General features: G+C 36.3%; 6 protein-coding genes and 1 pseudogene across 6 annotated transcripts; 5 read left to right on the forward strand and 2 right to left on the reverse strand.

Annotated features, from left to right (window-relative positions):
* On the forward strand, positions 4,450–6,828 carry LOC109836783 (pentatricopeptide repeat-containing protein At4g21065-like). Its single transcript, XM_020404790.1, has one exon. It carries the CDS (start codon positions 4,827–4,829, stop codon positions 6,714–6,716), a length of 1,890 nt encoding a protein of 629 aa, XP_020260379.1. The 5' UTR covers positions 4,450–4,826; the 3' UTR covers positions 6,717–6,828.
* On the forward strand, positions 7,616–8,386 carry LOC109838278 (annotated as a pseudogene).
* LOC109838279 (putative germin-like protein 9-2) lies at positions 12,131–12,835 on the forward strand. The gene is given in 2 exon segments (XM_020406735.1): positions 12,131–12,259; positions 12,261–12,835. Coding segments are annotated over 2 exon segments (624 nt in total). The 3' UTR covers positions 12,756–12,835.
* On the forward strand, positions 17,921–21,016 carry LOC109836784 (germin-like protein 9-3). The gene is made up of 2 exons (XM_020404792.1): positions 17,921–18,653; positions 20,876–21,016. Exons 1-2 carry the CDS (start codon positions 18,044–18,046, stop codon positions 20,914–20,916), a joined length of 651 nt encoding a protein of 216 aa, XP_020260381.1. The 5' UTR covers positions 17,921–18,043; the 3' UTR covers positions 20,917–21,016.
* Positions 19,633–22,208, reverse strand: LOC109836785 (ubiquitin-60S ribosomal protein L40). The gene is made up of 5 exons (XM_020404793.1): positions 22,059–22,208; positions 21,882–21,968; positions 21,681–21,783; positions 19,958–20,024; positions 19,633–19,840 (listed from the first exon to the last, which is right to left on the reverse strand). The coding sequence occupies exons 1-5, from the start codon at positions 22,159–22,161 to the stop codon at positions 19,814–19,816; spliced, it is 387 nt and encodes a 128-aa protein (XP_020260382.1). The 5' UTR covers positions 22,162–22,208; the 3' UTR covers positions 19,633–19,813.
* Positions 22,871–24,077, reverse strand: LOC109839764 (glutathione S-transferase T3-like). The gene is made up of 2 exons (XM_020408269.1): positions 23,708–24,077; positions 22,871–23,626 (listed from the first exon to the last, which is right to left on the reverse strand). The coding sequence occupies exons 1-2, from the start codon at positions 23,999–24,001 to the stop codon at positions 22,952–22,954; spliced, it is 969 nt and encodes a 322-aa protein (XP_020263858.1). The 5' UTR covers positions 24,002–24,077; the 3' UTR covers positions 22,871–22,951.
* Positions 24,628–26,004, forward strand: LOC109838280 (putative nuclease HARBI1). Its single transcript, XM_020406736.1, has one exon. The coding sequence runs from the start codon at positions 24,628–24,630 to the stop codon at positions 26,002–26,004; it is 1,377 nt and encodes a 458-aa protein (XP_020262325.1).

Consider the following 26,171-nt stretch of genomic DNA (forward strand, 5'->3'; position numbering starts at 1 on the left):
TTTTTGGATTAATGTTTAGAAAATTTGGATTATAATCTACTTGGCTCATAATCCATAAAAGGGCTTATAAGTAGATTATGATCCAAAGTGTTCGGGAAATTTAGTGGATTATAATCCATTTCTAATGGTAGAATGTTTAGCAAATAAGTGGTTTATAATTCATCCGTTATCAAAATGGAAAAAATGGTTAAAATAGAGAAAGATTGCTTTGGAATTTTCATAAATGCTAAGGTGTAAAGTGGTTTTTACTCGGTCAAACTATGTTGGCTTATAAGCCACCAAAAAATAAGCTGAGTTATCCTACCTCTATTTATTTGTTTATTTTTGACTAATAAACCAAAATAAATAGTTTGCCAAACATGTCTCCATAGCTTATAAACCATAAAAATGTCTTATAAGCCACTTTGACCATAATCTCTTAGGATCAAAGAAACAAAAAAAAAGCTTCAAGTATCTGGTACTTGTCTTTTTTCCTTTTTTAGACAAAGGCTAGCCCACTGAAACAATGATATCGAATCAGCTTTGCATGCCTATTTCTTTTTCTGAAATAAACACTTATCACGACTATTGGTTTATTTATTTTTTCTTTTCCTTTGATAGAATTGGTTTAAATTTTTTTAAAGAAATATAACAAACAACTAAATCATCACATGTTCCTGAAATAACCTAATATTATATGTATTGTTGTGCGCAGCGGAAATTTCGGCAGAGTTTCTGGTGCACAATAAGAGAGAAAGATCGATAAGAATTCTTGTTTCTCAAAGGGAACAAGAATCTGAAAGCCTAATATCCCATCAAAGTGGGATATTAGCTCTTCCTCTCGTCAGTTCTAGGACTGCGCGTCGAGGGATCCTAAAAGCTATTACAATAACCACAAACTCAAACAAACCAATTTTACGTGGTTCGGCAAACTGCCTACGTCCACGGGGCAAGAAGGGGGAGATCTACTATTAGAGAGGAGATAATACAACTAGGGTTTACAATCACTCAATCTAAACCCTCACACAAATATCTCTCTCAAAAGCACAAAAGCCTACTTGCACGAAGCCAAAGAAAGCCGCTGATTTCTCTCTCTCTCTTTGCAACTGCTCTTTGCTTTTAGTACTACACCTTTACCAGCCGTCCTTTGCTCCTGCAGCCGCAAAGTTCCCGTAGCCTTGCTCTCTGTCTGCAGCACCCCTCACCTTTTGAACCACCTCTTCACGAAACCCTAGGTGACCCTTTTATAGCAGCTGGAAGTCGGGTCATGTCAAGGTTCGGGTGGGCTCATGTGGAAACGAAAAACCAAAAAAAAACGAGTTCTTTGATGAGTGGTCCCCACACGCATAGAAATCACATGCTGCTTTGAAACCGCCGCCTTAGCCTTCCACATGTCTCTAGCAACATGTATAACACAGAATATTTCAAAAATCCCAGAAACCTGATCAACCCTCTAAATATAATGATGTAAATATCATATGTGGCTAACCCACCACGGTTGATCGGACGGTTGGAAGGTTCTAATATGATCACTCTCACGGTTTGGGTTCGATTTCCAACTGAGTTGTCAAAAAAAAATCATATGTAGCTACGGCAATCAAAATTATACGAGGAAATCTACTTAGGGCCTGTTCGTTTGTTTTCAAAAAAGCAAGAAATGGAAATGGAAATAGTGGAAATCTCAAAATAACCCATTTCTTCCATTTCCATCCCTAAAACTCACCCACAACATCCAATAAAATATTATTTTCATCCAACAACTTATCCACATCATCTAATAAAATATTATTTTCATCTAACCACTCATCCACCACATCTAATAAAATATTATTTTCATCTAACAACTCATCCATCACATCTAATAAAATATTATTTTTATCCAAACATCACTCAACTCATCTCTTTTTATTATTTCAAATCACTCACATCATAGAATAAAATATTATAACAATTCACCTCATCTCATTAACATTTCATTTCTTCCATTTCATCCCAAAAAGTTATGAAAACACATTTCTTAATCTTTCTTCACATCAACCAATAATACAATGACAACTCATCTCATCTCATTTCATTTCTTATTTTTAAGAATGAACCGAACAAAAGAAAACAAGAAAACTACAGGAAATAGGTTTCTTATAATTCATTTCCTTATTTTTTTCGCCAACCGAACAACATCAAAACTAGTTTTCTTAAAAAATCACTCACATCATCCAATAATAATGTGACAACTCATCTCATCTCATCTCTATTTCTTTGATTTCCTTTTTTTTTAGCCAACCGAACACTCCAAAACAATTCTTCATTTTCCATTTCTTTGATTTCCCATTTTTTTAAGGCAAACGAACAGGCCCTTAACTCCACAAATTTATCAAACCCATATCAAATTCACAACCACCAAAGAAACCCAATAGCTGAAATCAATCAAAAGATCCATTAACAAAAAGATCAGCATCTAAATAAAAGCAGTCTACCTTGGGTTACCTGAATCAATGGGGTCCTTAGAGCTCGACGCATGAAGAAGAGAGAAGAGGAGGAGAGAGAAGATGATCAAAGAGGGAAGAATCTTGGTGCAAGCATTGGCCATGGCTGCTACAATTTCAAAGAATTACAAGCCCCATCGTCTGCTTTCATCAGCTTTCAGCATTTATAAGACGCGAGGGCGAGCGCGAAAGCGAAAGGAAAGCAGAGCAGAAACCGACCGTGCATTCTTTCCCTCTCATTGCAAGTAACACCCAAGTGGGGTTGAGGTCGTTTAATTTTTAAAATATAGATATTATCAATTTAATTTAAAATTCGAATTTTCAAATATCCGCTTGTAGCGCATTATTAAGGGGTTATTTGTTTCCTTGTGTTTGGTTAGTAATATATAACTTTTGAGTTGAAAAAATAAGAACCCACAAGACTAAAAGCAATTTCGCACTCTTAGAGGTGGGTTTTGGAAAAGAAAAATTCCTCAAGGACCCAAAATATGGGACCAATAGAGGGGACAAGTGAGGTGTCTCCCTCCTATTGGATAATGAGTTGGTCATCATTAATTTCTGTGTTATAAGGTTGAAACAGGGTTTTCTTGGGAAGGAGAACTTTGTGTAATTTTGAAAGTTAAGAAGGGTTTATCTGAGAAACACCTCAACTTTGGTGTTCTGAAATTTACCCTTTACTAGTGTGTTGCCGGTGCACGAAGATGATTTTTTCCATGGACACATTTTTAAAATCAACCTTTTTGCCATTTTAAATAGCAAAATCGACTCTATATGAAATTATTCAGCAAAACCGACCATTTTCTTCTGAAAAGAGTCGGTTTTGCTGTTGGAGAATTTTTACGAAATACACGGGACGGCTAGTCCCGTGTATTTCGCCTCAGCTTTGAATTGCACGGGACTAGTAGTCCCGTGTTTTTTTGAACAGAGAGAGCTCCTTCTCCCCGTCACATTCGTTCTCTCCCCTCTCTTTATATCTCTCTCCTCTATTATCACTGCAGTCTCTCTCTTCATCTCTTCTCCATCTCTCCCTTCACCAGCTCCTCTCAGTTCTCTCTCTCCAAACAATTTCGACCCAGCTCGAGGGGTGGCTGAGGCGAGCAGGCTGGAGGCGGAGCTCGGGGAGGAGGGGGTTGAGCAGCGGAGAGTTCACGGGGAAAGCTGGGGGGAGATCGGCGACGCTGTGGTTGAGCTGGTGGCGTGAGCGGGTGGAGGTCGGAGAGAAGACGAGTGGGGCTGGTGGCGGTGGTGGAAGGCGGTGATGGGTCTGGAGAGGAGGAGCTCGAGGTGAAGCTCGGGCTGAGGGCGAGCGGCGAGGTGCTGATGGCGAGTGGAGTTGGGTCAGAGCTCAGAGTCGAGGGAGGAGCTCGCTATTGCAGGCGGCGGGTGGGGGAGATGAAGGAGCTTGGCGTCGGGCTTGGGAGGTGGCGACATGGGGCTTGGGCTTGCAGCAGAGCTCGGGTCGGAACTCGGGGAGAGAGAGAACCGAGAGGAGCTGGTGAAGGGAGAGATGGAGAAGAGATGAAGAGAGAGACTGCGGTGATAATGAAGGAGCTCTCTCTGCTCAAAAAAACACGGGACTGATAGTCCCGTGCAATTCAAAGCTGGGGCGAAATACACGGGACTAGCAGTCCCGTGTATTTCGTAAAAATTCTCCAATAGCAAAACCGACCCTTTTCAGAAGAAAATGGTCGGTTTTGCTGAATAATTTCATATAGGGTCGATTTTGCTATTTAAAATGGCAAAAAGGTTGATTTTAAAAATTTTTCCTTTTTTTCATGCTACAGTAATCATGTTTTTAAATGCCACAATGAGTATTTTTTTGAATTGCTATAGTATCCTACGATTTTAAAATTTATTATAGTATACATGTGCTACAGTATTAATGCTATAGTATTTTCAAAGAACGCTACAGTTCCTCCTCTGCTACAATATTTCTTTTAAATGCTATCTCGTGTGCGTCAACGGGCAACTTTGCTGCCCGCCGTTTGTTCCCAAGAAAACCCACATTAATCCTAAAATTTGCCGTATCATTCCGAGGCATAGTATGATGTGTAATTCCAGCGTCAAACAAAACCTATGGAAGTTCTTAACTCTCTCCGATTAAAATCCCGACCAAATTAGAATCTAATTCAGCCTCATTAGGTCCTCTCTCCGTAATTACCCCTAAAACAAAGGGTGTTATCTGCAATTTGCAGAAGACTCGAATGCAAAAACTCTCCTTGAAGAAGGTGTTCTCTGCAAGTTCTCTTCATTAATTTTCCCCCCCACAAGGCAATCTCCTCTCTCTTTTGATCTCCCCGTAAATGTTTGAATAAATGCCGACAAGAACCCAACTCCTCTTTCTCAACGGCTAATAATAGCGCCATGTTCAAATTCAAATCCTTAACACTCTCTAAACCTCTCCATGCACCAGAAATCATCCCTTTCTCATCTCTTACAGCTTCTCCTGCCATAACTCTAGGCTCAATTCAACCCCATTTGCATCGCCAACCAATTCAAATCCAAGATACCCATTTTCTCCCAATCTCCCCTGACCCTAGATCACTCGTTTACGCCTTAATCCAATGCCGAACCACGACCCAGATCAAACAAGCCCATGCCCAAGCCATCACCACTTCCATGATTGGAAACCTCGGTGTAGCCAACAAACTTGTTTACACTTACGCCCAATTTAGAGCTCTAGACGATGCCCATTCGATCTTTTATCGAATGAAGGAGAGAGATAATGTAACTTGGAGTATAATGGTTGGTGGGTTTGCTAAAATTGGAGAGTATGAGAATTGTTTGAGAATTTTTAGGGATTTTGTTCGGTCGGGTTCGAGGATTGATAATTACACTCTGCCCTTTGCCTTGAGGGCATGTAGAGATACGCAAGGTTTGAATATTGGGGTGGAGATTCATCATCTTGTTTATAAATCTGGAATGAGTTCTGATGTTTTCGTGTCGGCTGCTCTTGTTGATATGTATGCAAAATGTGGGTGCATTGAAGATGCACGCAAGGTGTTTGATAAAATGTGGAGGAAAGATTTGGTGACATGGACGGTCATGATTTCAGGATATGCAGAGTGTGGGAATCCTGAGGAATCAATGGTTTTGTTTGATCGGATGAAGGAAGAGGGGATTGTTCCGGATAAGGTTACAATGGTGACAGTGGTCTTTGCTTGTTCTAAGCTAGGGGCAATGCATAAGGCTAAAATGATCCATGAGTACATATTAAGTAAAAAACACTCTCTCAATGTAATTCTGGGGACAGCGATGATTGATATGTATGCTAAGTGTGGTAGTGTTGATGCTGCTAGAGAGATATTTGACGCTATGAAGGAAAAGAATGTAATTACTTGGAGCTCAATGATATCGGCTTATGGTATTCATGGGCATGGAAGAAAAGCCCTTGAGTTGTTTTCCCAAATGTTGGAGAGTGGAATTAGGCCAAATAGGATTACCTTTGTTTCAATCCTTTCTGCTTGTAGTCATTCAGGATTAGTAGATGAGGGAAGTAAATTTTTCCACTCAATGGAAAAGAACTACTTGGTACAACCCGATGTTAAGCATTACACTTGTATGGTCGATCTCTTCGGTCGTGCTGGTAGAATAAATGAAGCAGTGGAACTAATACAAGAGATGACAGTAGAGAAAGATGAGGGATTTTGGGGTGCGGTTTTAGGTGCTTGTAGGATCCATGGGAATATAAATTTAGCAGAAAATGCTGCGAAAAGTCTTCTTGAATTACGCCCAAGGCACTCTGGTTACTATGTTTTGCTTTCAAATATATATGCTAATGCCGGCAAATGGGAAGATGTGGCCAAAGTTAGAGAACTAATGACCGGTAGGAGAGTTAAGAAAATTCCAGGTTGGACTTGGGTTGAGATTAATAATAAGACTTATCAATTTAGAGTTGGTGATAAGACCCATCCGCAAACTGAGCAGATTTATGATATGTTGAAGGTACTTAGTGAGAAATTGGAGAAGGCAGGATATGTTCCTGATACTAATTTTGTGCTGCATGATGTGGATGAAGAACTTAAAGCGGGGTTTTTATACACTCATAGTGAGAAACTGGCAATTGCTTATGGTCTTATTTCTACACCTGAAGGAACAACTATTAGAATTACCAAGAATCTGAGAGTCTGTGGTGACTGCCATACCTTTACTAAGATGGTATCGGGGATTGTGCATAGGGAGATTGTTGTTCGTGATGCCAACAGGTTCCATCACTTCAATGAAGGTTTTTGCTCCTGTGGGGATTATTGGTGACAAACTGAATGCAAATGTGGTAAATCTCCTGTTCTGCTACAGCATTTGATTATCTGAATAGTTTTGCAAGAGACATGACACAACGCTAGATACTATACATAATTGTTCACCAGCCATGGTCTATATTGTAGTGTATCTTTGCATCCTTCAAAGGGCAATAGAAACAAAACATATTAGACTATATGCCTTTTTCTAAACAGAAGGTAGCATGGGACTCAGATAAGAGCTAGCGACCGAGAACTAGCCCAAGAAAATGTTTTTGACATCTTGAACCTATTGTACAAAATAACATATAACAGATAAGCATATAAAAATTCACTGGGAAACAATGATATGTCTTATGAATTTGTTGGCAGCGTATTGCAAAAGATTCAATAGCTTTAACCCAGTGATACTGGGTGAAATATGGTCTAAGTTTTGATATCTAGTAAGCAGAATTCACCTATCCCTGCCATACCAAACATTTTATATCTTATCAGAGGGTGTGATCGAAATGTGATCTATCAAATTTTCAGAATGTTCCCAACTTTTGTCATCCATTTCTTCTCCCTATTGCAGAATTGGTGCTAAATTCTTAACTGAGTGATTAGGCAAAAGGAAATTTTTCCCTGAAACCTATGGAAACCTCATAAATTTATCAGGGTTCCTTTATACAAATATTATAGTTGGATCTTGAATGTTGAATAAATGTAGTAGGACAGGTAATCATTTTTAGTGTCTTGACTTTGTTATATAGTCTATCTGTTTGTAAGGTATGATTAAGATGATTTCATAGGTTTTCATCAACTAATAGACTATAAATTGTTCCATAATAGTATGCTAAATTGATTTATTTCCATATTCGTTTTTCCCCTGCCATTGTAATTTATGTTAGTACTTGTATCTTTTCTATTACGTCCATGGATGAAGGCAAAGAAGAAAAACACGTTATCTTCCTTTAGGCCCTAGTGACTTCCTTCATACAACAAGGTACATACTACGACTAGAACCCATCAGAGCCTATATAAATACATTGTTAGTAACACCCAGATATACAAATACATAGCAGGTGATTAAATATGGCCTTGACTCTTGTCAGTGCTTTGTTATTTACTCTTAATCACATCTCCATTAGCCAATGTCGGTGATCCTGATATCACCTCTGATTTCATCTTCCTACAAAATCTCATCTCCGTCAATGGTAGTTACTTCATCTTTACAGGGATGAGTCAAGTGCTCAATTCACTGCCTCCACAAACTTTTACTGTTTGTAAAGCATCCTTGCATGAATTCCCAGCTCTCAATGGTCAGAGTGTGTTACTGGCATTATAGAAATTTCCTCCTTACACTGTAAACCCTCCTCATACTCATCCTCGCTCTGCTGAATTCCTCTTCTGAATTCAAGGTTCTCTCACTGTTGGATTTGTTGACTCTACTAATAAGCTCTGTTCTCAGATATTAAAATCAGGAGACATGTTTATATTCCTAAAAGACTCATTCACTTTCAGTTCTGCAATAGTAATGAATTGGCTGTCGCCATTTCTGCCTTTGGTAGAGCAAATGCCGTGACTGTATCAGCACCAAAATCTGTCTTGACTAGTGGTATCAACAGTGCCGTCCTAGCTAAATCATTCAAAACTGATGTTGCCATAGTTCAGAAGATTGAGGCTGGTCTTTCTTCCGAGTCCTGAACCTGTGATTTTTGCTAATAAAACTCTCCCTCTAGCGTGTTGATGGGAGAGTATGTTATGTTTCCGCCTTAATCTTTGTGTTTAGTTTAATTGGTCGTGTAAGCAATAGTAGAAAATATAAGGAACAAGGCAAAGTAGCGATCTTTAGATTATATTAGCCTGTTAGAGAAAAAACACATGGAGACAGACAAAAGAGATATATGCGTAAAACAAGATAGCAGAAGATAAGCTCAAGTTATAGTTGACTAGAAAATTGTTAGAATATGAATTTTTTTATATTCTGCAGCACAGAATGGTCTACGAAGAGTCATTCACTCCTAATAGTCAAAGTGATAACACTCAGTTCAAACCAACATTCCACTGTTTAAAATAGTACTTAAATATGGTACTTTATCATGTTTCCGAAGTCCATATTTATGGGGAATTCTTACGCATGGGGAACCTAAATTTATCTGTTTTCATAACCTAAGCAGGGAAAACAGACGACTTAAGAGAACTGATAGTACATTGATAAAAGCAAGGGATATTTTTTGTTCTTTAAATGAAATTATACAGAACAGAAGTGATCGGAAAATGAGGTGATGTATGGTTCAGTATATGAGATGTTAAAATTATAAATACAAAATAAACAGGGTGGTATTGATGGTGAAAGAGAATTTAGGAGCAAAACCAGTTGATGCTAATGTGGTAGTGAATTAAAATTGATGGCATTAAACAAAGAGAAACAACCAATAGAATATTAGTCATCGATAATGATGTGAAAGAAATCCTATAAAAGGTGTTCTATAAAAAATCATAGAGGAGAAAACAGAATGCCACACGTGCCCTACTACCAACTTTAAATCAGTGCAAACAGTCTACAAACTCGATACAAACATTACAAGAGTCAGTGCAATCACCAACTTCAGAACTGATGTTAACATATTTCTCTTTCCTCCCTATATGAATTTCTACAGAGGGCTCTCTATATGCTTCTTTCTTGATAATGATACCAATAACTGTCAGATAATATCTTCATGATCTTTAACTTGCATTCATGCTTATGGTTATAGTTTGCATCATAATCTTATAAGGTGCTGAAACAAGAATTTGACAGGCCATTTTCCGACTGAGATGGAATAGCAATGTTCCTACTCAAACAGAAGGTAATAATAATATGCTTGCAGATAGAGAATCTAGCAGTCATTATAACAGCTTAGCTTGGATTTTACTCCAGAAATTATCTACAATAACTTGTGGATCATCCCTTTTCCATCGTTTAACTCATAACATATCATCTGTATCTTGTTGCCTTCTATTTAATTTTTTCTTGTGTTTTTATTACAATTGTGTGCTTGCGCATTTGTCTTTATCCTGAGGCACAATGGGTTTCACATTTCTAGAAAAGCTTCACACATTGAAAACATGTAAGGAATGTCTAGCTAGTAGCATGCATATAGATGTCAAATACATATCGTCAATGACTGATCTAGGAAATCCCCTTATTTCATTTGGAATTATTTATCAATTGGTTTTGCTAGATTGTAGGCATATGTTATGTTTCTTGCTTAGTATTTCTGTATTTGTGTTTAGTTTTATTGGTCCAGCCTTAAACTTTGTTGGATGCATTATCGTTAATCTTCAATATTAAAGATGGCATGATCCGTGACAAGAATAAAAGGTTTCATATCCGTGACAAGAATAAAAGGTTTCATATGCAGAAGTATTTTATGCAGATCAACTTGTCTCAATTGAGTTTAACCATACTCTTGGTTCTCTAGATTATAAGCTCTTAGTTGTTTCATTTGCAAAAAGGATTTTGTCTGTTCATCCCCTTTGTAAGGTTAACTAGAAAACAAGAATAATTTTAAAATGAGTAATATAATTATTTTATAATTTGTAAGAAACAGTACAAAACGTAAGGAACTGGACAGAGAAGCTAGAGGAAAGCACAGACAGACAATAAGATAATACATACATAAAACAAGATCATACAAGATAAATTCAAACGATATTGAACTATACTCTAAATATTGTAGAATCCAACATTATTTAGCTAAAAATAGTAGTTAAAAAATTCATATTTTACAATGTTTCCAGAGAACATGTAATTTAATGGGAGTTTGAACGCATGAGGAGACCTGAGTTTATCTTTTTTACCATAAAAATTAATAAAACCCACATTACATTGACAAAAGCAAGGAGGTTAATTTTGTGCTTTATGTGAAACAATACAAAAGATAATCAAACATCGATAAATGAGTTTTTCAGTACCTGAGATGGTCAACATGATCAGATGCAAATGAAAATGATGGTATTTAAATGATTAATGAGAATTTAGGTGCTAAACCAATTGTGAAAATGTGTTGGTGACTTGAAGTTGAATGTGTTAGTGACTTAAAATTGATGGTACAGAACAAAGAAATAAATTAATAAAATATATACTCTTTGATAATGATTCCAATAACATGCAGAAAATAACCTTGTCCTTTAGCTTGTATTTGTTTGCATATGGTCATAGTTTCCAAAAATTGATTTACAGTAACTCTTCAGCTATCCCTTTTCCATTTCTTGGTCAATATCATACTGTTTGTTTTCTCTATCAACCTCTTTTTGTTGCCTTTAGTTCGTTCTCTTTGTTGTTATTACTGTTGTGTACTTTTGTGTGTGTCTCTTATCCTGAACTTTGGAAAACATCTGAGAGATGCTTAACATCGCACAGGTAAGTGTCAAATATATACCAATCATGACTGATCTAACTAAGAAATCTTCTTAACCCATATTGACATCAGGTAATTATTCTGTTTCTGAACAAAATAATGGGGAATAAGTGCAAAAGTGAGAAATGATTGCATGGGGCTGTGAGGTTCGATAAAAGGGAATTGGTGATATTTTCCCTATCTTTCACCATATGTACATGTACATACTATAGATTGTAAATGCCATTTAATGCAAAACTCTATTTTTGTATCTCTTTGTCCATTTCGAACTGTATGAAACCATTGTAGAACAGAAGCATATTCCATTGTTCCTTGATGGCTTATGAATGCAGACAGTTAATGAAGGTGCATGTATTTGAAATTAACAAGAAATTATCATAGAAATTTGATGCTCAATGACAATAAATTAACTGGCAAAATTCATCTTTACAGCACAATTTGTATTTCAGTACGTGGTTTGCTTATGTTCGAACGATTTCTGAACTTTATGGAAAAGTGTCCACATATGGTTATTGTCCTTTGACAAATTCTTGGCAGAAGAGTCTCCATATAGGAAGTTAGCATGGTAAAAGAAGGGAATTGCCATGAGAAAATAACTAAGATGATCACAAAAATTCAATATGCCAACCTTCACGATTACAATTCTTGTGAAACATCAAATGCATTTTTCATTGGGTAGTCCACGAGACAACAAGCTGACATGTCAAATTCTGAATGAAGTTTCAATGCAAGTGAAGCTGCAGCTGACTCCTATATGCTTATAACTTATAAGAAATATCTTCCACTTAGTCTCTTAAGACAATTTCTTTTGAGTTCTTCCCCTCTCAAGAAAGACATAAGGCTGAACTCTGCATCTCTTTTAAGTCCTTTTCAATTGAAGTGTGATCCCTATGCAGAATGAAATTACATACACTGCTACCTTGTAAACTCCAAAACCCAGCAGGCCACACTTGTCTACAAACTACAACCACCTAATATAAATCCCACATCTTTCTCTTCAGCAACACATTGACATTTATTTTCTTAACCCTCACAGAGATACACAATGTCAACTCTTAAAACTATCCTCCTCCTTACTTTCTTCTCTGTTGCATCCCCTCTCATCGCTAATGCAAGCGACCCCGATATTATCACAGACTTCATCATCCCTCAAAACCTAACCCTCCCTATGATCGCTGGAAAGTGGAAACCTCTTCACTTTCAGTGGCCTGCGCATTTTATTTGATGATAATACCCCAGAACCTGATTCCTTCACTGTATATAAAGCCTCTGCCTCTGAATTCCCTGCACTTCTCAGCCAAAGTGTTTCCTTTGCTGTCCTTTTCTTCCCTTTGGAAACTGTAAACCCTCCACATATTCACCCGAGATCTGCTGAGTTACTGCTCTTGATCAATGGAATGTTGGATGTAGGTTTTGTGGACACACAGAATAATTTATATACTCAAACTTTGCAGCCTGGAGATATGTTTGTGTTTCCTAAAGGATTGGTCCATTTTCAGACTTGTAGAGGGAAAGAACCAGCAATTGCTGTGTCGGGTTTCGGGAGTGCCAATGCAGGGACCGTGTCGATTCCTAAATCAGCGTTTGGTTCAGGGATTGATGATGAGGTGATAGCGAAGTCGTTGAAAACTGATGTGTCTATAGTGCAGAAGATTAAGGCTGGGTTTTGATATTGTTTAATTGATAGAATATTAATAAGTTAGGTAATGTGTGGTTGTGTTTCTAAGCCCGTAAGTGGCCTTTTTCATGTTTTTCTTTTTCCTGGGAGAAATAAAACGCCCTGATCATTTAGATGAAAGAAATTTCCGATAATGTGATGAACATTATTCTCTGTAGCATGTTAAATGTGACGTGCATGTTTATGAATGTTTATGAATGCATATATGTACCCTATGTGCTTATGTATATAGGTATAGATGGATGAATGGCAGGCTCATGAGCATTTACATGTTTATGTATGGACAAATGGATGAATGTGTGGCACACATGCAAAAATTTGTGTGTTTGTGTAATTTTTCTAGAAAGAACTTATGTAAGTTGTAACACATACTTGGTTGATGTAAATATGATCTTCACACCCCTCACATGCATGCACTCAAATAACATTACTTATTTATCTACGATGTACATCATACATACTTACTCGTTATTCATAACATTCATGATATGTTGTCCCTATGTAGGTTTGCTATAGGTTTGCTATATCAAGAACTTCTCTTGATATAGGTTTGCTATATCAAGAACTTCTCTAATCAAGAACTTCTCCAAAGATATTTCAATACGTAAGTTTGTTTCCATTAAGTTTCTCATACTTTCTAGTTTGTGAGGTTTCCCATACATCCATATGAATGGAAAGGACTGTCTATATAGCATTAATGTTCCTTAAGAGTTTGCTAGTTGTTTCCCACTCATCAGTGACATCCCTACAACCAACTTCGATGTTAATGTCAGAAATCTGACCCCAGAAGTAAACGACCATTTCTTAACACCATCAAGTGAGTTGTTGAAATAATTTTATCGATCGATCCATCACACTGATTATTTTTAACCTTCAATGTCAAAGATGGCATCTGTAATAACAAAAGGTTTCATACGATGGAGAAATTAAGTGATGACCACTTTGAGGACAGAAGTAGAATCGTCTTCATTTAGTGTACAGACTCTTGGTTATCTAGATTATAAGCTTCTATATGTTTCATTTTCCAAGATATTTTTGGACTTTTTATCTCCTTTGAAAGGTTTTTTGAGGGGGGAAAGAATAATTTCAAAAAGAGTAATGTGATGATTTTACATCATGTAAGAAACAGTAAGAAATGTAAGGAACAGGACAAAGAATCTATTTGCATTAGATTAGTCTGTCAGAGGGAAACACAGAGAAAAAAAGAGAGTATCTATATAAAACAAGATTGTACAATATAAATTCAAGTGAAACTTAAGTATACTTCATAATGTTAAAACATGGCAATTCCTGCATATATTCATGCAGGTTTGCAAAGAGTCATTGATTCCTAGTGGTCAAAATAAATTTTTGTTGAAGCCTTCATTACACAGCTGAAAATAGTAGTTAAAGTGCATATTCCTATTTTGTCATGTTTCCAGAGAATATTTACTTTATTGTGGACTTCTGACACACGGGGGAGACCTAACTTCACCTGTTAAGAATTTATGAAACCTGACAAATTAGTAAAACCTATAGCACATTATCAAAACCAAGGAGGTAAATTTTATGCTTTATCTGAAAAACTATAAAATTAATAAAACCTATAGCACGTTATCAAAACCAAGGAGATAAATTTTATGCTTTATCTGAAAAAGTATAACAGATAGTCAAACATCAGATGATGTATGGTTCAATACCTTAGATGGTAAAATAAACAGAAAATGGATGTCATTCAAATGATGAAATAGAATTTAGGAGCAAAATTGATAAAAATGTGTTGTGTGACTTGAAGTTGATGGTACTAAACAAAGCGAAAATTTACTAAAAGGCATACTTCTTGAAATTTGTAACAATTAACTATCAGAAAATATATGTGCTCTTTAATTTGTATTTATTTAGTGATGATTACAGTTAGTATCAAATTCACTATAACTAATTGTTGCAACAAAAGTTAGGACATGCCAATTTCCGACATTCCTACACTCATATGCTTGCAGCCAAGGAATTTAACAGTCACTAAAACTTTCAGATTGTTTTCTACTCCAGAAAATGATTCATAATTTAATTTGGGACTATGACTTTTCCGTTTGTTAGTAGCAATTATCTGTATTTTTCTAAATCTAGCTCTTCTTGTCGCCTTTTGTTTATTTTTTTCTTTTTATTGTTATTATTGTTGTGTGCACCTGTGTATCCTATCCTGATGCAGTTTTAATCTTTTGTAATAAAAGTTCACTTATTGGGAACATGTAAGGTGTGTCTAATATCATAGAGATATATGTCAAATATATATCATTGCTGACTGATCTAATTAATTAATTTCCTTAACCTATATTGACTCCAGGTGATCTATGTGTTTTTGGTATAAAATAAGGTGGTATCTGAAATAAAAGTGAGAAATTATTGCATTGCATTGCAAAGGTTCAAGAAGAGAGAATTGGCAGCACTTCCTTACATATACATATTATTAGATTGGATTTGTCTATTTAATTGAAAGCTCTATTTCATTCTTTGACCATTTCAAAACATGTGAAACCATTGTAGAACAGAAGCATATTCCATTGTTCCTTGTTGATTTAAGAAACCAACCAGTAGATAAACATGCATCGATTTAAGATGAAAAAGAATTTATTGTCAGAATTTGATGCTTATTGACAAGATATGTACATGCAAAATTAACCTTTATGATACTATGTATATTTCATAAGTTGGTTTGATTGCAGTACGTTCTACCAAAGTTTCTCAACTTTATGAAAACATTTGTCGTTCTTCTGTTATTCCTTTGACGTATCGTTGGCTATAGAAGAGTCTTCATATGGAAGTTGGTGCATGTTAAAACTAGGAAACTTTGATGCAAAACTAAACATATCTCAATTATCGAAGTTAGGATTAGAAAATTTGATAGGATATTTGTCTGTCAACTTTATGAAAACATTTGTCGTTCTTCTGTTATTCCTTTGACGTATCGTTGGCTATAGAAGAGTCTTCATATGGAAGTTGGTGCATGTTAAAACTAGGAAACTTTGATGCAAAACTAAACATATCTCAATTATCGAAGTTAGGATTAGAAAATTTGATAGGATATTTGTCTGTAGGTGTGAAGCCATTGTTTCTAGTAGGCACGTAATGTGCTAGGTGTGAAGCCAAATCCAATTACGTGTTGTGTATGAAACCCGACTAACCCCCAATTTATTTGTATCTTTTTTTAATAACTTTTTAGGTCCAAGTCTACGATCAATGCCAATCGCCTCCATTCCGCATCAAATTTTTTTGAGAAAATAGCTGCATAAAAGGATTGTGTGACTTGAAGTTGATGGTACTAAACAAAGCGAAAATTTACTAAAAGGCATACTTCTTGAAATTTGTAACAATTAACTATCAGAAAATATATGTGCTCTTTAATTTGTATTTATTTAGTGATGATTACAGTTAGTATCAAATTCACTATAACTAATTGTTGCAACAAAAGTTAGGACATGCCAATTTCCGACATTCCTACACTCATATGCTTGCAGCCAAGGAATTTAACAGTCACTAAAACTTTCAGATTGTTTTCTACTCCAGAAAATGATTCATAATTTAATTTGGGACTATGACTTTTCCGTTTGTTAGTAGCAATTATCTGTATTTTTCTAAATCTAGCTCTTCTTGTCGCCTTTTGTTTATTTTTTTCTTTTTATTGTTATTATTGTTGTGTGCACCTGTGTATCCTATCCTGATGCAGTTTTAATCTTTTGTAATAAAAGTTCACTTATTGGGAACATGTAAGGTGTGTCTAATATCATAGAGATATATGTCAAATATATATCATTGCTGACTGATCTAATTAATTAATTTCCTTAACCTATATTGACTCCAGGTGATCTATGTGTTTTTGGTATAAAATAAGGTGGTATCTGAAATAAAAGTGAGAAATTATTGCATTGCATTGCAAAGGTTCAAGAAGAGAGAATTGGCAGCACTTCCTTACATATACATATTATTAGATTGGATTTGTCTATTTAATTGAAAGCTCTATTTCATTCTTTGACCATTTCAAAACATGTGAAACCATTGTAGAACAGAAGCATATTCCATTGTTCCTTGTTGATTTAAGAAACCAACCAGTAGATAAACATGCATCGATTTAAGATGAAAAAGAATTTATTGTCAGAATTTGATGCTTATTGACAAGATATGTACATGCAAAATTAACCTTTATGATACTATGTATATTTCATAAGTTGGTTTGATTGCAGTACGTTCTACCAAAGTTTCTCAACTTTATGAAAACATTTGTCGTTCTTCTGTTATTCCTTTGACGTATCGTTGGCTATAGAAGAGTCTTCATATGGAAGTTGGTGCATGTTAAAACTAGGAAACTTTGATGCAAAACTAAACATATCTCAATTATCGAAGTTAGGATTAGAAAATTTGATAGGATATTTGATTTGATATGAATAAAAATTTTAATTATAGAGATGAGAGTGAATACTTCTGGGTGTGAAGCTGTTGTTTCTAGTTGGCATGTAAAGGGCTAGGTGTGAAGCCATTGTTTCTAGTAGGCACGTAATGTGCTAGGTGTGAAGCCAAATCCAATTACGTGTTGTGTATGAAAATTTGATATGAATAAAAATTTTAATTATAGAGATGAGAGTGAATACTTCTGGGTGTGAAGCTGTTGTTTCTAGTTGGCATGTAAAGGGCTAGGTGTGAAGCCATTGTTTCTAGTAGGCACGTAATGTGCTAGGTGTGAAGCCAAATCCAATTACGTGTTGTGTATGAAACCCGACTAACCCCCAATTTATTTGTATCTTTTTTTAATAACTTTTTAGGTCCAAGTCTACGATCAATGCCAATCGCCTCCATTCCGCATCAAATTTTTTTGAGAAAATAGCTGCATAAAAGGAAACTGTGGTAAAATCATTGTTAGCTTTAATGTCAGATTTCACTGGGTAGTTCATGAGACAACAAGCTGACATGCCAAATTCTGAATGAAGTTTTAATGCAAGTGAAACTGCAGGTAAACTCCTATATGATTGGAACTTATGGGAAATATCTCCCCCTTGGTCCCTTAAGACAAAATCATTTGAGTTTTCACTCAAAAAATAGCAAGGCAGCTTTTATTTCCGCATCTCTTCAATTCCTTTTCAATTACAATATGATGCCTATGCTTCCTATGAAAGCAATATTAAATGAAATTTCACACAATGTTGCCTTGCAAACTCCAAACATCAGCAGGCCAAATTTGTCTACAAACCACAACCACCTAATATAAATCCATGCTTTTCTCTTCAGCAACACATCAACTTTAGTTCCACAATGACGACTCTTAAAACCATCCTCCTCTTTGCCTTCTTGCTTATTGTGTCCCCTCTCATCGCCAATGCAAGCGACCCTGATATTCTCACCGACTTCATTATCCCACAAAACCTGACGCTCCCAATGATCAATGGAAGCTTCTTCACTTTCAGTGGCATGCGCATTCTTTTTGATGATAATGGCCCTGTACCCGATTCCTTCACTGCATATAAAGCCTCTGCCTCTGAATTCCCTGCACTTTTGGGTCAAAGTGTTTCCTTTGCTGTCCTGATTTTCCCTTCAGAAACTGTAAACCCTCCCCATACTCACCCGAGGTCTGCTGAGCTACTGTTTTTGATTAATGGAATGTTGGATGTGGGTTTTGTGGACACTGCGAATAATTTGTATACGCAAACATTGGAGCCTGGTGATATGTTTGTGTTTCCGAAAGGATTGGTGCATTTTCAGAATTGTAAAGGGAAAGAACCAGCTATTGCTATGTCTGCTTTTGGGAGTGCAAGTGCAGGGACTGTGTCGATTCCTAAAACTGTGTTTGGGTCAGGGATCGATGATGAGGTAATAGCTAAATCGTTGAAAACTGATGCGGCTACGGTGCAAAAGATTAAGGCTGGGTTTTTGTCTCGTTGAGTTATCACCGGTAGAGTATTAATAAGTTTTTTTTTTTTTTTTCCTCAAAAAGGAATATCAATAAGCTCGGTGATGCGGTTGTAAGTGAACTTGCATGTTTTTATTTTTCCTGGAAGAAATAAAATGTCCTGATTGGTTAGTTTTTCTGTTTGAAATTTCTGAAAAATTGGTTTGTTAAAAGTTCAGCAAATGGTTTATGATATCTGCTTATACTTCAGTGTAGCATCAGATTAGTAGAGCACGGTATCCCTTAAGGATGCATGTCTAGATTTTGCGCATCACATTGATCATTTTTAAATCTGAATGGCTCAGATTATGGAATTGAGGGTTTCGTCGTGAACTTTATAAAATTTTATCTGTTATCAGTAAAACAAGGTGATCCACAGTTTGGTGATATTATTTCTTTTGCCGAAAATCACCTAAAAAGAGGGTGTGATCGCAATTTGACGATGCATCTCCTCGCATAATTCAGGACTGAGACAACAATGCAAATCTTGAGATCACATTACAGGTGAAACGAACCAAGAGAATCAAGACGGATTAATACACAAGGAGTTGCTCATACGAGACGTGGTATCTCCGTAATTTTTCTTGAAAATTGGTCATGAGCTAAAAGGTCCCAACTTATCATCAAACTAATATCAATAGTGTAATACAATTAGTACCGTTAATGCTCAGCATATGAGTCTTGGTTCCATTTCCATACGTGCTTGATAACAGAGGCTGGTTTGTTGAACCTTGAAGTTGCAGGATCTGAAGCACCACGCGGTCACATGATCTCAGGTCTTCTCATGATATTGGAAAGTATCTTTACAACACAAAGGACATGTAACTTTCATCTCTATAAAATGCCTTTCCAAATGAGAAGTAAAGCTGATGAAAACCCACACGGGCAAAACAAGCAACTGAACCGAAGAGTATCAAGATAGTAACCATAAAGTAATTTGGACTAGAAAAGATCACCAGTGACAATAAATTTAGAAATAAGTTGAAAGTTTTTTTGCTCATAATCACTAATAAAGCAGTTCCACTGTTATCTCGAAAAACTTACAAAGAAGAACATCAGATAGAGAGATCACATCACAACTACAAAAAGCAGGACACTACAGCACGAATACTGAAAAGGTAAATGAAATAAGCAGCCTACTTGATCTTCTTCTTGGGCCTCAGCTGCAAAAAAAATAAAGAAAACACACAAGTTAGCTACAATAATTTAATCGTAATTAACATAGATAAAATCAATATAAAGTGAACAGAGAATATTGAGTTAATGACCAAAGAATCCACCTGATTGCTGTGACCACACTTCTTCTTTCTGCAGTTGACAGCCCTGGGGTGAAGCCTTGCATAGCACCTGCAAAATCACAAACCAAAAAAAAGGAATTACAAAGAAAGATTTTAGTAAGAAATATATAAGAAAAGTAGTCTAAACAACACTGCCAAAGATAACAATATTAAAATATAATCAGAGGGAAATAATGATTTCCCAGTACAGAAGTAAGTAAACACTACCCGTCTCCATACTAATGAAATTATGGTAGATAAAAGTGTAAATATGTCCAAAGTTGCATTCATCGGACAATACTCAAAAGTTTTAATTAATTTAGCACTCCTGCCTGCAGAAATCCTTTGCATCAAAAAACAGATGTTGAAGAATCAGATCTTGATCAAAAGATTCAAGGGACTTAGTAGTTAGCATGAAAAAAAATCATGTCCTCAGCTTCCAGGTAAAGAGTGATTATACAAAGTTGGAACTAGAATCCCACGCTGCTCTTCGCAAACTAATATCAGCAAGCTGATATTAGTCTTAAAAATTAACATGAGGGAAAACCAATCCAAACAATTAAGACCCTCGTGAATGTGGAAAACGAGATGGTACCAAAGAAATACTCTCTGAAACCTTGGTATTACTGTTGCATGGTTATGACTCAAAACACTTCCACAAAATAGGAAGACGATCTTAAGGACCATGCTTGAGTACTGAAATACAAATTTGCAAGCAGAAGAAATTCATTTTTGAGAAAACAGTGGCAGATATGTGATTCAATGTAAGGTGACCAACAACCCAAACCAAATAAACTTTTACAAATCAGAAAAGCACACAAAGCTAATTTGGTCAGATAAAGATAAATATGCTCTTAATTGAAAAGAGATTCAGGAGTCAGGCTGATATTAAACTAACAAAAATGCTAAAAACTACCCCACCCCTCCCACCTCCCCCTAAAAAAATTGATGTGAGGCTATAACTTTCATGGGCTCTTTGATTGCGAGAAGCAAAAAAGGCGGCATCACATCAAATGCGGGGCGCTTCGCCACCGCTACACATGAGGTGCAGTGAAACGCTCGCCATTGATAACAATGATGATGACAAAGCTTACTTATGGATATTGTCTAATCTTTGCAAGTCAAGTGTTCATTTCATCTTTTTTTTTTTTTGAATTTTGAATTTGTTGTTTTGATTAATATTGCAGAACAGATATTAGTATAATAGTAGTTTTAACTAGACTACACCTTAACATACTCCCACTTACTTGAGAGGAAGTGTAGCAAGATCACTGCAACAGTAGAAGTTATTGGCTACAAGGTACAGATGAAAGGAAAATAAAGGGCATCTAGTTGGAAAATATAAAGCTTTTTCTATTTCGTTGTAAAAACTATTACCCTTTGATCTTCTATCTACTGGGTCTATTTTGTTTCCATATTGGAATGTGATAACTAGTCCCGAAGCACTGTCCGATATTATACGTCATCACATCCAACCTAGGTTTACTAATAACACTGAAGCAGCTGTAACTAATCAAACGCAGATGATAAAGCTGAACTAGTAAAATTAATCTTGGATCTACAACAGTTTCTTAGGCACGCTTTTCAGCTAAGACAATATAGTTTCCAAAACTAGATCCACATGCAAACACATAGAACAAATCTCCATTCGTTAAACAAGTCCCAAATAATAAAACTTATCAAAACTATTTTCACAAATAATTGAACAGAGATTAAAAGAACTTACTTTCTGCAGATCATCTTATCTTGGTTGTACTTCCTAGCTAGAGCCATAAGAGAGGGCTCAATAATCCCACCCCTCAGCCTCAGCACCAGATGAAGCGTCGACTCTACATCAATTTTTCATCACAATACAAGGAACTTTAATGCACAAAACCCCAAAAAACTAAGAAAAAAATCAACAACAACTTAAAAATCAAATCTTTACCCTTCTGAATGTTGTAATCAGCCAGGGTTCGTCCATCCTCGAGCTGCTTTCCGGCGAAGATAAGCCTCTGCTGATCCGGAGGAATACCTGCACAAATTAGGGTCTTGATTTTTCATTTTAACAACGAAAGAATGCAAATTTTGAGGGGGAAATTTTGAGGAATGAGAATATTGAGACCTTCTTTGTCCTGGATCTTGGCCTTGACATTGTCGATAGTGTCGCTGCTCTCGACCTCGAGGGTGATGGTTTTCCCCGTTAGGGTTTTCACGAAGATCTGCATCTTTGCCGGCGATTACAGAAACCCTAGATATGAGATGGGGTTGAGAGTTTATAGGTTTCAGCTACTAGGGTTTTTTTCCGTTTTGTGGCGAATGACGAAATTGCCACTTGTTGGTGGGTAGGGTTGTAGACTGGAGGGGTTCGGATCGATTTATGCGAGAGCAGATCCGGATCCGGATCTCTCTGAATTTTCGTTTAGACGGTTTTATAGTAATTTACTTTTTAAATTTAAATCAATATCAAGAGCTCTCATTTATCCTACTTGGATCTAATTTTCTAGATATAATTTCGATTCAATATAGTAAATGAAATGACATTTTTCGTGAGGCTAAGAGCAACTCCAATGGGGAGGCTGCAAAATGCAGCCTCCCCAAAGCATATTCTTAGGCATATGCTTTTTTAGAGGGGGGTAACTCCAACCATCTTCTCTATATGAAGCTCTATTTGCATTTTTAATTAATTTCTTTTATTAATACTTTAAATAGATTTGAAAATATAAAAAATATAAAATATTAAAAAATTATATGAATTAATTTAAAATATAAAATATATTATAAATTAATACTAAAAGTATAATATATAATATACTCATTATTTAAATAAAAGTAATTATCTTTAATAAATTGATAATAAGACATAGATAAGAGCCTTTAAATTTTAAAAAGCAGAAAATATAGCATAATATTTGGAACAACCTTCACAGCTACTCCGAATGATGAAATTTTATATATTACATTCAGCGGCATTACATAGAAAAAGAAAGTACATGAAAATAAAGTACATGAAAAAAACTAAAAATCGGGCAGGCCATTTCCTCCATATCCACCGCTTCTGTAGTCAGGTATTCCGTATTGACTTCCTGCATAACTATATTCAGGATTAGGAATATCAGATGAAGAACCTCCGGTTGTGTTTCTATTTAAAATCTCTTGTTTTTTAATTCGAAAATACTCGCGTTCCGAAGGATCAGTAATAGTATCAAGATTAATCAACATAATCTTACTTTCCTGGCGTTCCCTTTGAATATCTAATTTTTTCTTTTCGTTTTCGGCCCTTAACATCATAATCTGGTGCATTGCTATTCTATCATTTTCTCGTTGTCCATGACTTTTTTTTAAAATATCGACAATTTCTTGATTGCTTTTATTGAGAGTTTCCAAGTCGAGGTTGGATTCAGTTGCTTGTCGCCTCCTCATCTTCTCTTTCTTCCTTCCTGTCGGTCGACTTGTTATCATATCTTCGTCATTATGAGTATATTCCTCATTATCGTCATTTAAGTCGACGACAGGAGAACTTGAATCTGATCCCTGAGATGAGCGGGACTTTGAAGTTTTGGAAGTTGCAGGCGATCTGACACTTATATTTGCCCATTTCTCTGCATCTTTTAAAATTGACCAAACATGATCAAATAGAAACCCCTTTCTCTCTTCTGGATCTTCTGCAAATATTATCCTAGCACGTTTAATCTACCACAAGAGAGGAAGAAACATTTATTAATAACATGATAGTAGATGATAATCAAGATTTATGTTATTCAAAATACTTACAATGTCAAGCTCAGAAGCACCGCTTGGATTTAAGCGCTCGACTTGTCGAATACATCCTCGAAATTTACTGATGGCCTTCATAATTAATTGCATTCGGCATGAAAGAGACTTTGGAGTCCTTTGAGCATTACAAATATTGGAAATCCTTTCATGAAATAAAGCAGAAATTCGTTCCCACAGCTTGTCCTTCTTTTGATTAGAACCCATGACTGGATCTTGAGAAATTTCGAGCCACGTGGCGCATAAAACTTGGTCTTCTTCTTGTAAAAAAGATTTTCCGCGACTAGATGCCATAATCTAAGGAGGAATGTAAAGAGTTATGAATATAGAATAAGAAGAGTTGTGGTGGAGATATGAAAATTGTGCAAGTATTATATAGGGATTAGATATGGGGAGTCTCCAACACCAGGAGAATCCAATGTGGGGAGTCTCCAACACAAAAGGAATTCAATGTGGGGGTGAAAAACCAATGCTGAAAAGAATCCAATGTGGGGAGTCTCCAACACAAAAGGAATCAAATGTGGGGGTGAGAAGCCAATGCTGAAAATAATCCAATGTGGGGAGTCTCCAACACGAAAGGAATCCAATGTGGGGGGTGAGAAGCCAATGCTAAAAAGAATCCGATGTGGGGAGTCACCAACACGAAAGGAATCCAATGTGGGGGTGAGAAGCCAATGCTGAAAAGAATCCAATGCGGGGAGTCTCCAACACGAAAGGAATCCAATGTGGGGGGGTGAGAAGTCAATGCTGAAAAGAATCCGATGTGGGGAGTCTCCAACACAAAAGGAATCCAATGTGGGGGTGAGAAGCCAATGCTGAAAAGAATCCAATGCGGGGAGTCATATTATATAATGACATTACATCCATCTCTAAATAACTCAGAACTTATATGATTATTTCTATAAATAACTTCTTCATCAATGAACTACGGAGCCGGACCGTCACAACTACCATCTTCTTCTTCTTCTTCTTCTTCTTCTGACGACGAAATATGGTCTCAGTACATTAAAGATTGGGAGGAAGATATGACACAATGGGAGAAGGAAGATGAACTCTTAGCTCGCGTACATGCCTCTAACACGAAAATAATGACTTATTATCTCTCTCAAGAGGCAGAGCGGCCAAAGCGTATTGGCTCAGTTCCTGGTCATTTGGTGATCAATCGCGGGAGGGAAGAAGGTAATTCTCGACTTTACCATGACTATTTTTCTGATAACCCTACATATGGTGCAAACCTATTCCGTAGAAGGTTCCGGATGCACAGGAGTTTATTCCTTCGTATAGTTGAGGCGGTACGTGATCATGACAACTTCTTCATACAGAAGATGGATGGTGTCAGCAAACTTGGGCTATCAACTTTACAAAAAGTTACATCGGCATTTCGCATGTTGGCGTATGGAACATCAGCAGATAGTACTGACGAATATGTTAGGATCGGTGAGTCAACTGCAATTGTGTGTTTAAAGAGATTTTGCAGAGCAACTGTAGAAGTATATGGAGATGAATATCTGAGGACTCCCAATGTCGACGATGTTGCAAGGTTATTGCAAAAGGGCGAAGAAAGAGGTTTTCCAGGAATGTTAGGAAGTCTAGACTGTATGCATTGGCAATGGAAAAATTGTCCAACAGCATGGGCAGGACAATACTCAGGTCGTCATGGAGGTCCAACCATTATTCTTGAGGCAGTAGCATCATATGATCTATGGATATGGCATGCATACTTTGGCTTACCAGGATCCAATAACGATATTAATGTATTGCAGTCGTCTAATTTGTTCGACAATCTATCACAAGGTATTGCTCCTCCTGCTCATTACACAATTCAAGGAAAAAATTATGATGTCGGTTATTATTTGGCCGATGGCATATATCCGAAATGGCCAACACTTGTTCAAACCATTTCTAATTCCGATGATAAAAAGAAACAATATTTTGCAATGATGCAAGAAGCATGTCGAAAAGATGTTGAGCGGGCATTCGGTGTTCTCCAATCACGATTTGCTATCATCAAGGGGCCAGCCCGTTTTTGGGATAAACGAACTCTGCATGATATCATGACTGCTTGTATTATAATGCACAATATGATTGTCGAAGATGAACGCGACGAGCAAGAAGATGTTGTCATTTCAACTCCACAATCAATTCCGAATGCTGAAAATATGGAGATAACGGAAACTGAACGATTCCAACGGTTTCTTGCTCGACATAAGAGGTTGAAAAACAAAGAAGCTCATTTTGCACTTCGAAATGCATTGATTGAACATTTGTGGGAAAGACATGGAAATGAAGCTATGTAACTTTTTTTACTAATGAAATAATGACTTTTTTATTTTTTTAATTACTTGGTTCTTGAAATTTTATATTTCAATTAATATTATTCAATATTAGTCTCATTTTGAAGGTATCGACAAAACATTTCCAACTGTAAAATTTTTATTTAAAAATAATTAGTAGAAATAAACTT

Source organism: Asparagus officinalis, chromosome 4 (genome assembly GCF_001876935.1).
Source record: "Asparagus officinalis chromosome 4, Aspof.V1, whole genome shotgun sequence".
NCBI classification, from domain to species: domain Eukaryota; kingdom Viridiplantae; phylum Streptophyta; class Magnoliopsida; order Asparagales; family Asparagaceae; genus Asparagus; species Asparagus officinalis.

What these genes read in the sequence shown, in the direction of transcription:
- LOC109836785 (XM_020404793.1), bottom strand. Translation starts at nt 22,161, where the DNA reads ATGCAGATCTTCGTGAAAACCCTAACGGGGAAAACCATCACCCTCGAG. An exon ending in CAAGATCCAGGACAAAGAAG is followed by an intron (nt 21,969 to 22,058) that starts GTCTCAATATTC and finishes TAATTTGTGCAG; the next exon opens with GTATTCCTCCGGATCAGCAG. An exon ending in TGATTACAACATTCAGAAGG is followed by an intron (nt 21,784 to 21,881) that starts GTAAAGATTTGA and finishes AAATTGATGTAG; the next exon opens with AGTCGACGCTTCATCTGGTG.
- LOC109838280 (XM_020406736.1), top strand. Translation starts at nt 24,628, where the DNA reads ATGAACTACGGAGCCGGACCGTCACAACTACCATCTTCTTCTTCTTCT.
- LOC109836784 (XM_020404792.1), top strand. Translation starts at nt 18,044, where the DNA reads ATGACGACTCTTAAAACCATCCTCCTCTTTGCCTTCTTGCTTATTGTG. An exon ending in GGTGCAAAAGATTAAGGCTG is followed by an intron (nt 18,654 to 20,875) that starts GGTTTTTGTCTC and finishes AAACTACCCCAC; the next exon opens with CCCTCCCACCTCCCCCTAAA.
- LOC109839764 (XM_020408269.1), bottom strand. Translation starts at nt 24,001, where the DNA reads ATGGCATCTAGTCGCGGAAAATCTTTTTTACAAGAAGAAGACCAAGTT. An exon ending in GTGCTTCTGAGCTTGACATT is followed by an intron (nt 23,627 to 23,707) that starts GTAAGTATTTTG and finishes CTCTTGTGGTAG; the next exon opens with ATTAAACGTGCTAGGATAAT.
- LOC109836783 (XM_020404790.1), top strand. Translation starts at nt 4,827, where the DNA reads ATGTTCAAATTCAAATCCTTAACACTCTCTAAACCTCTCCATGCACCA.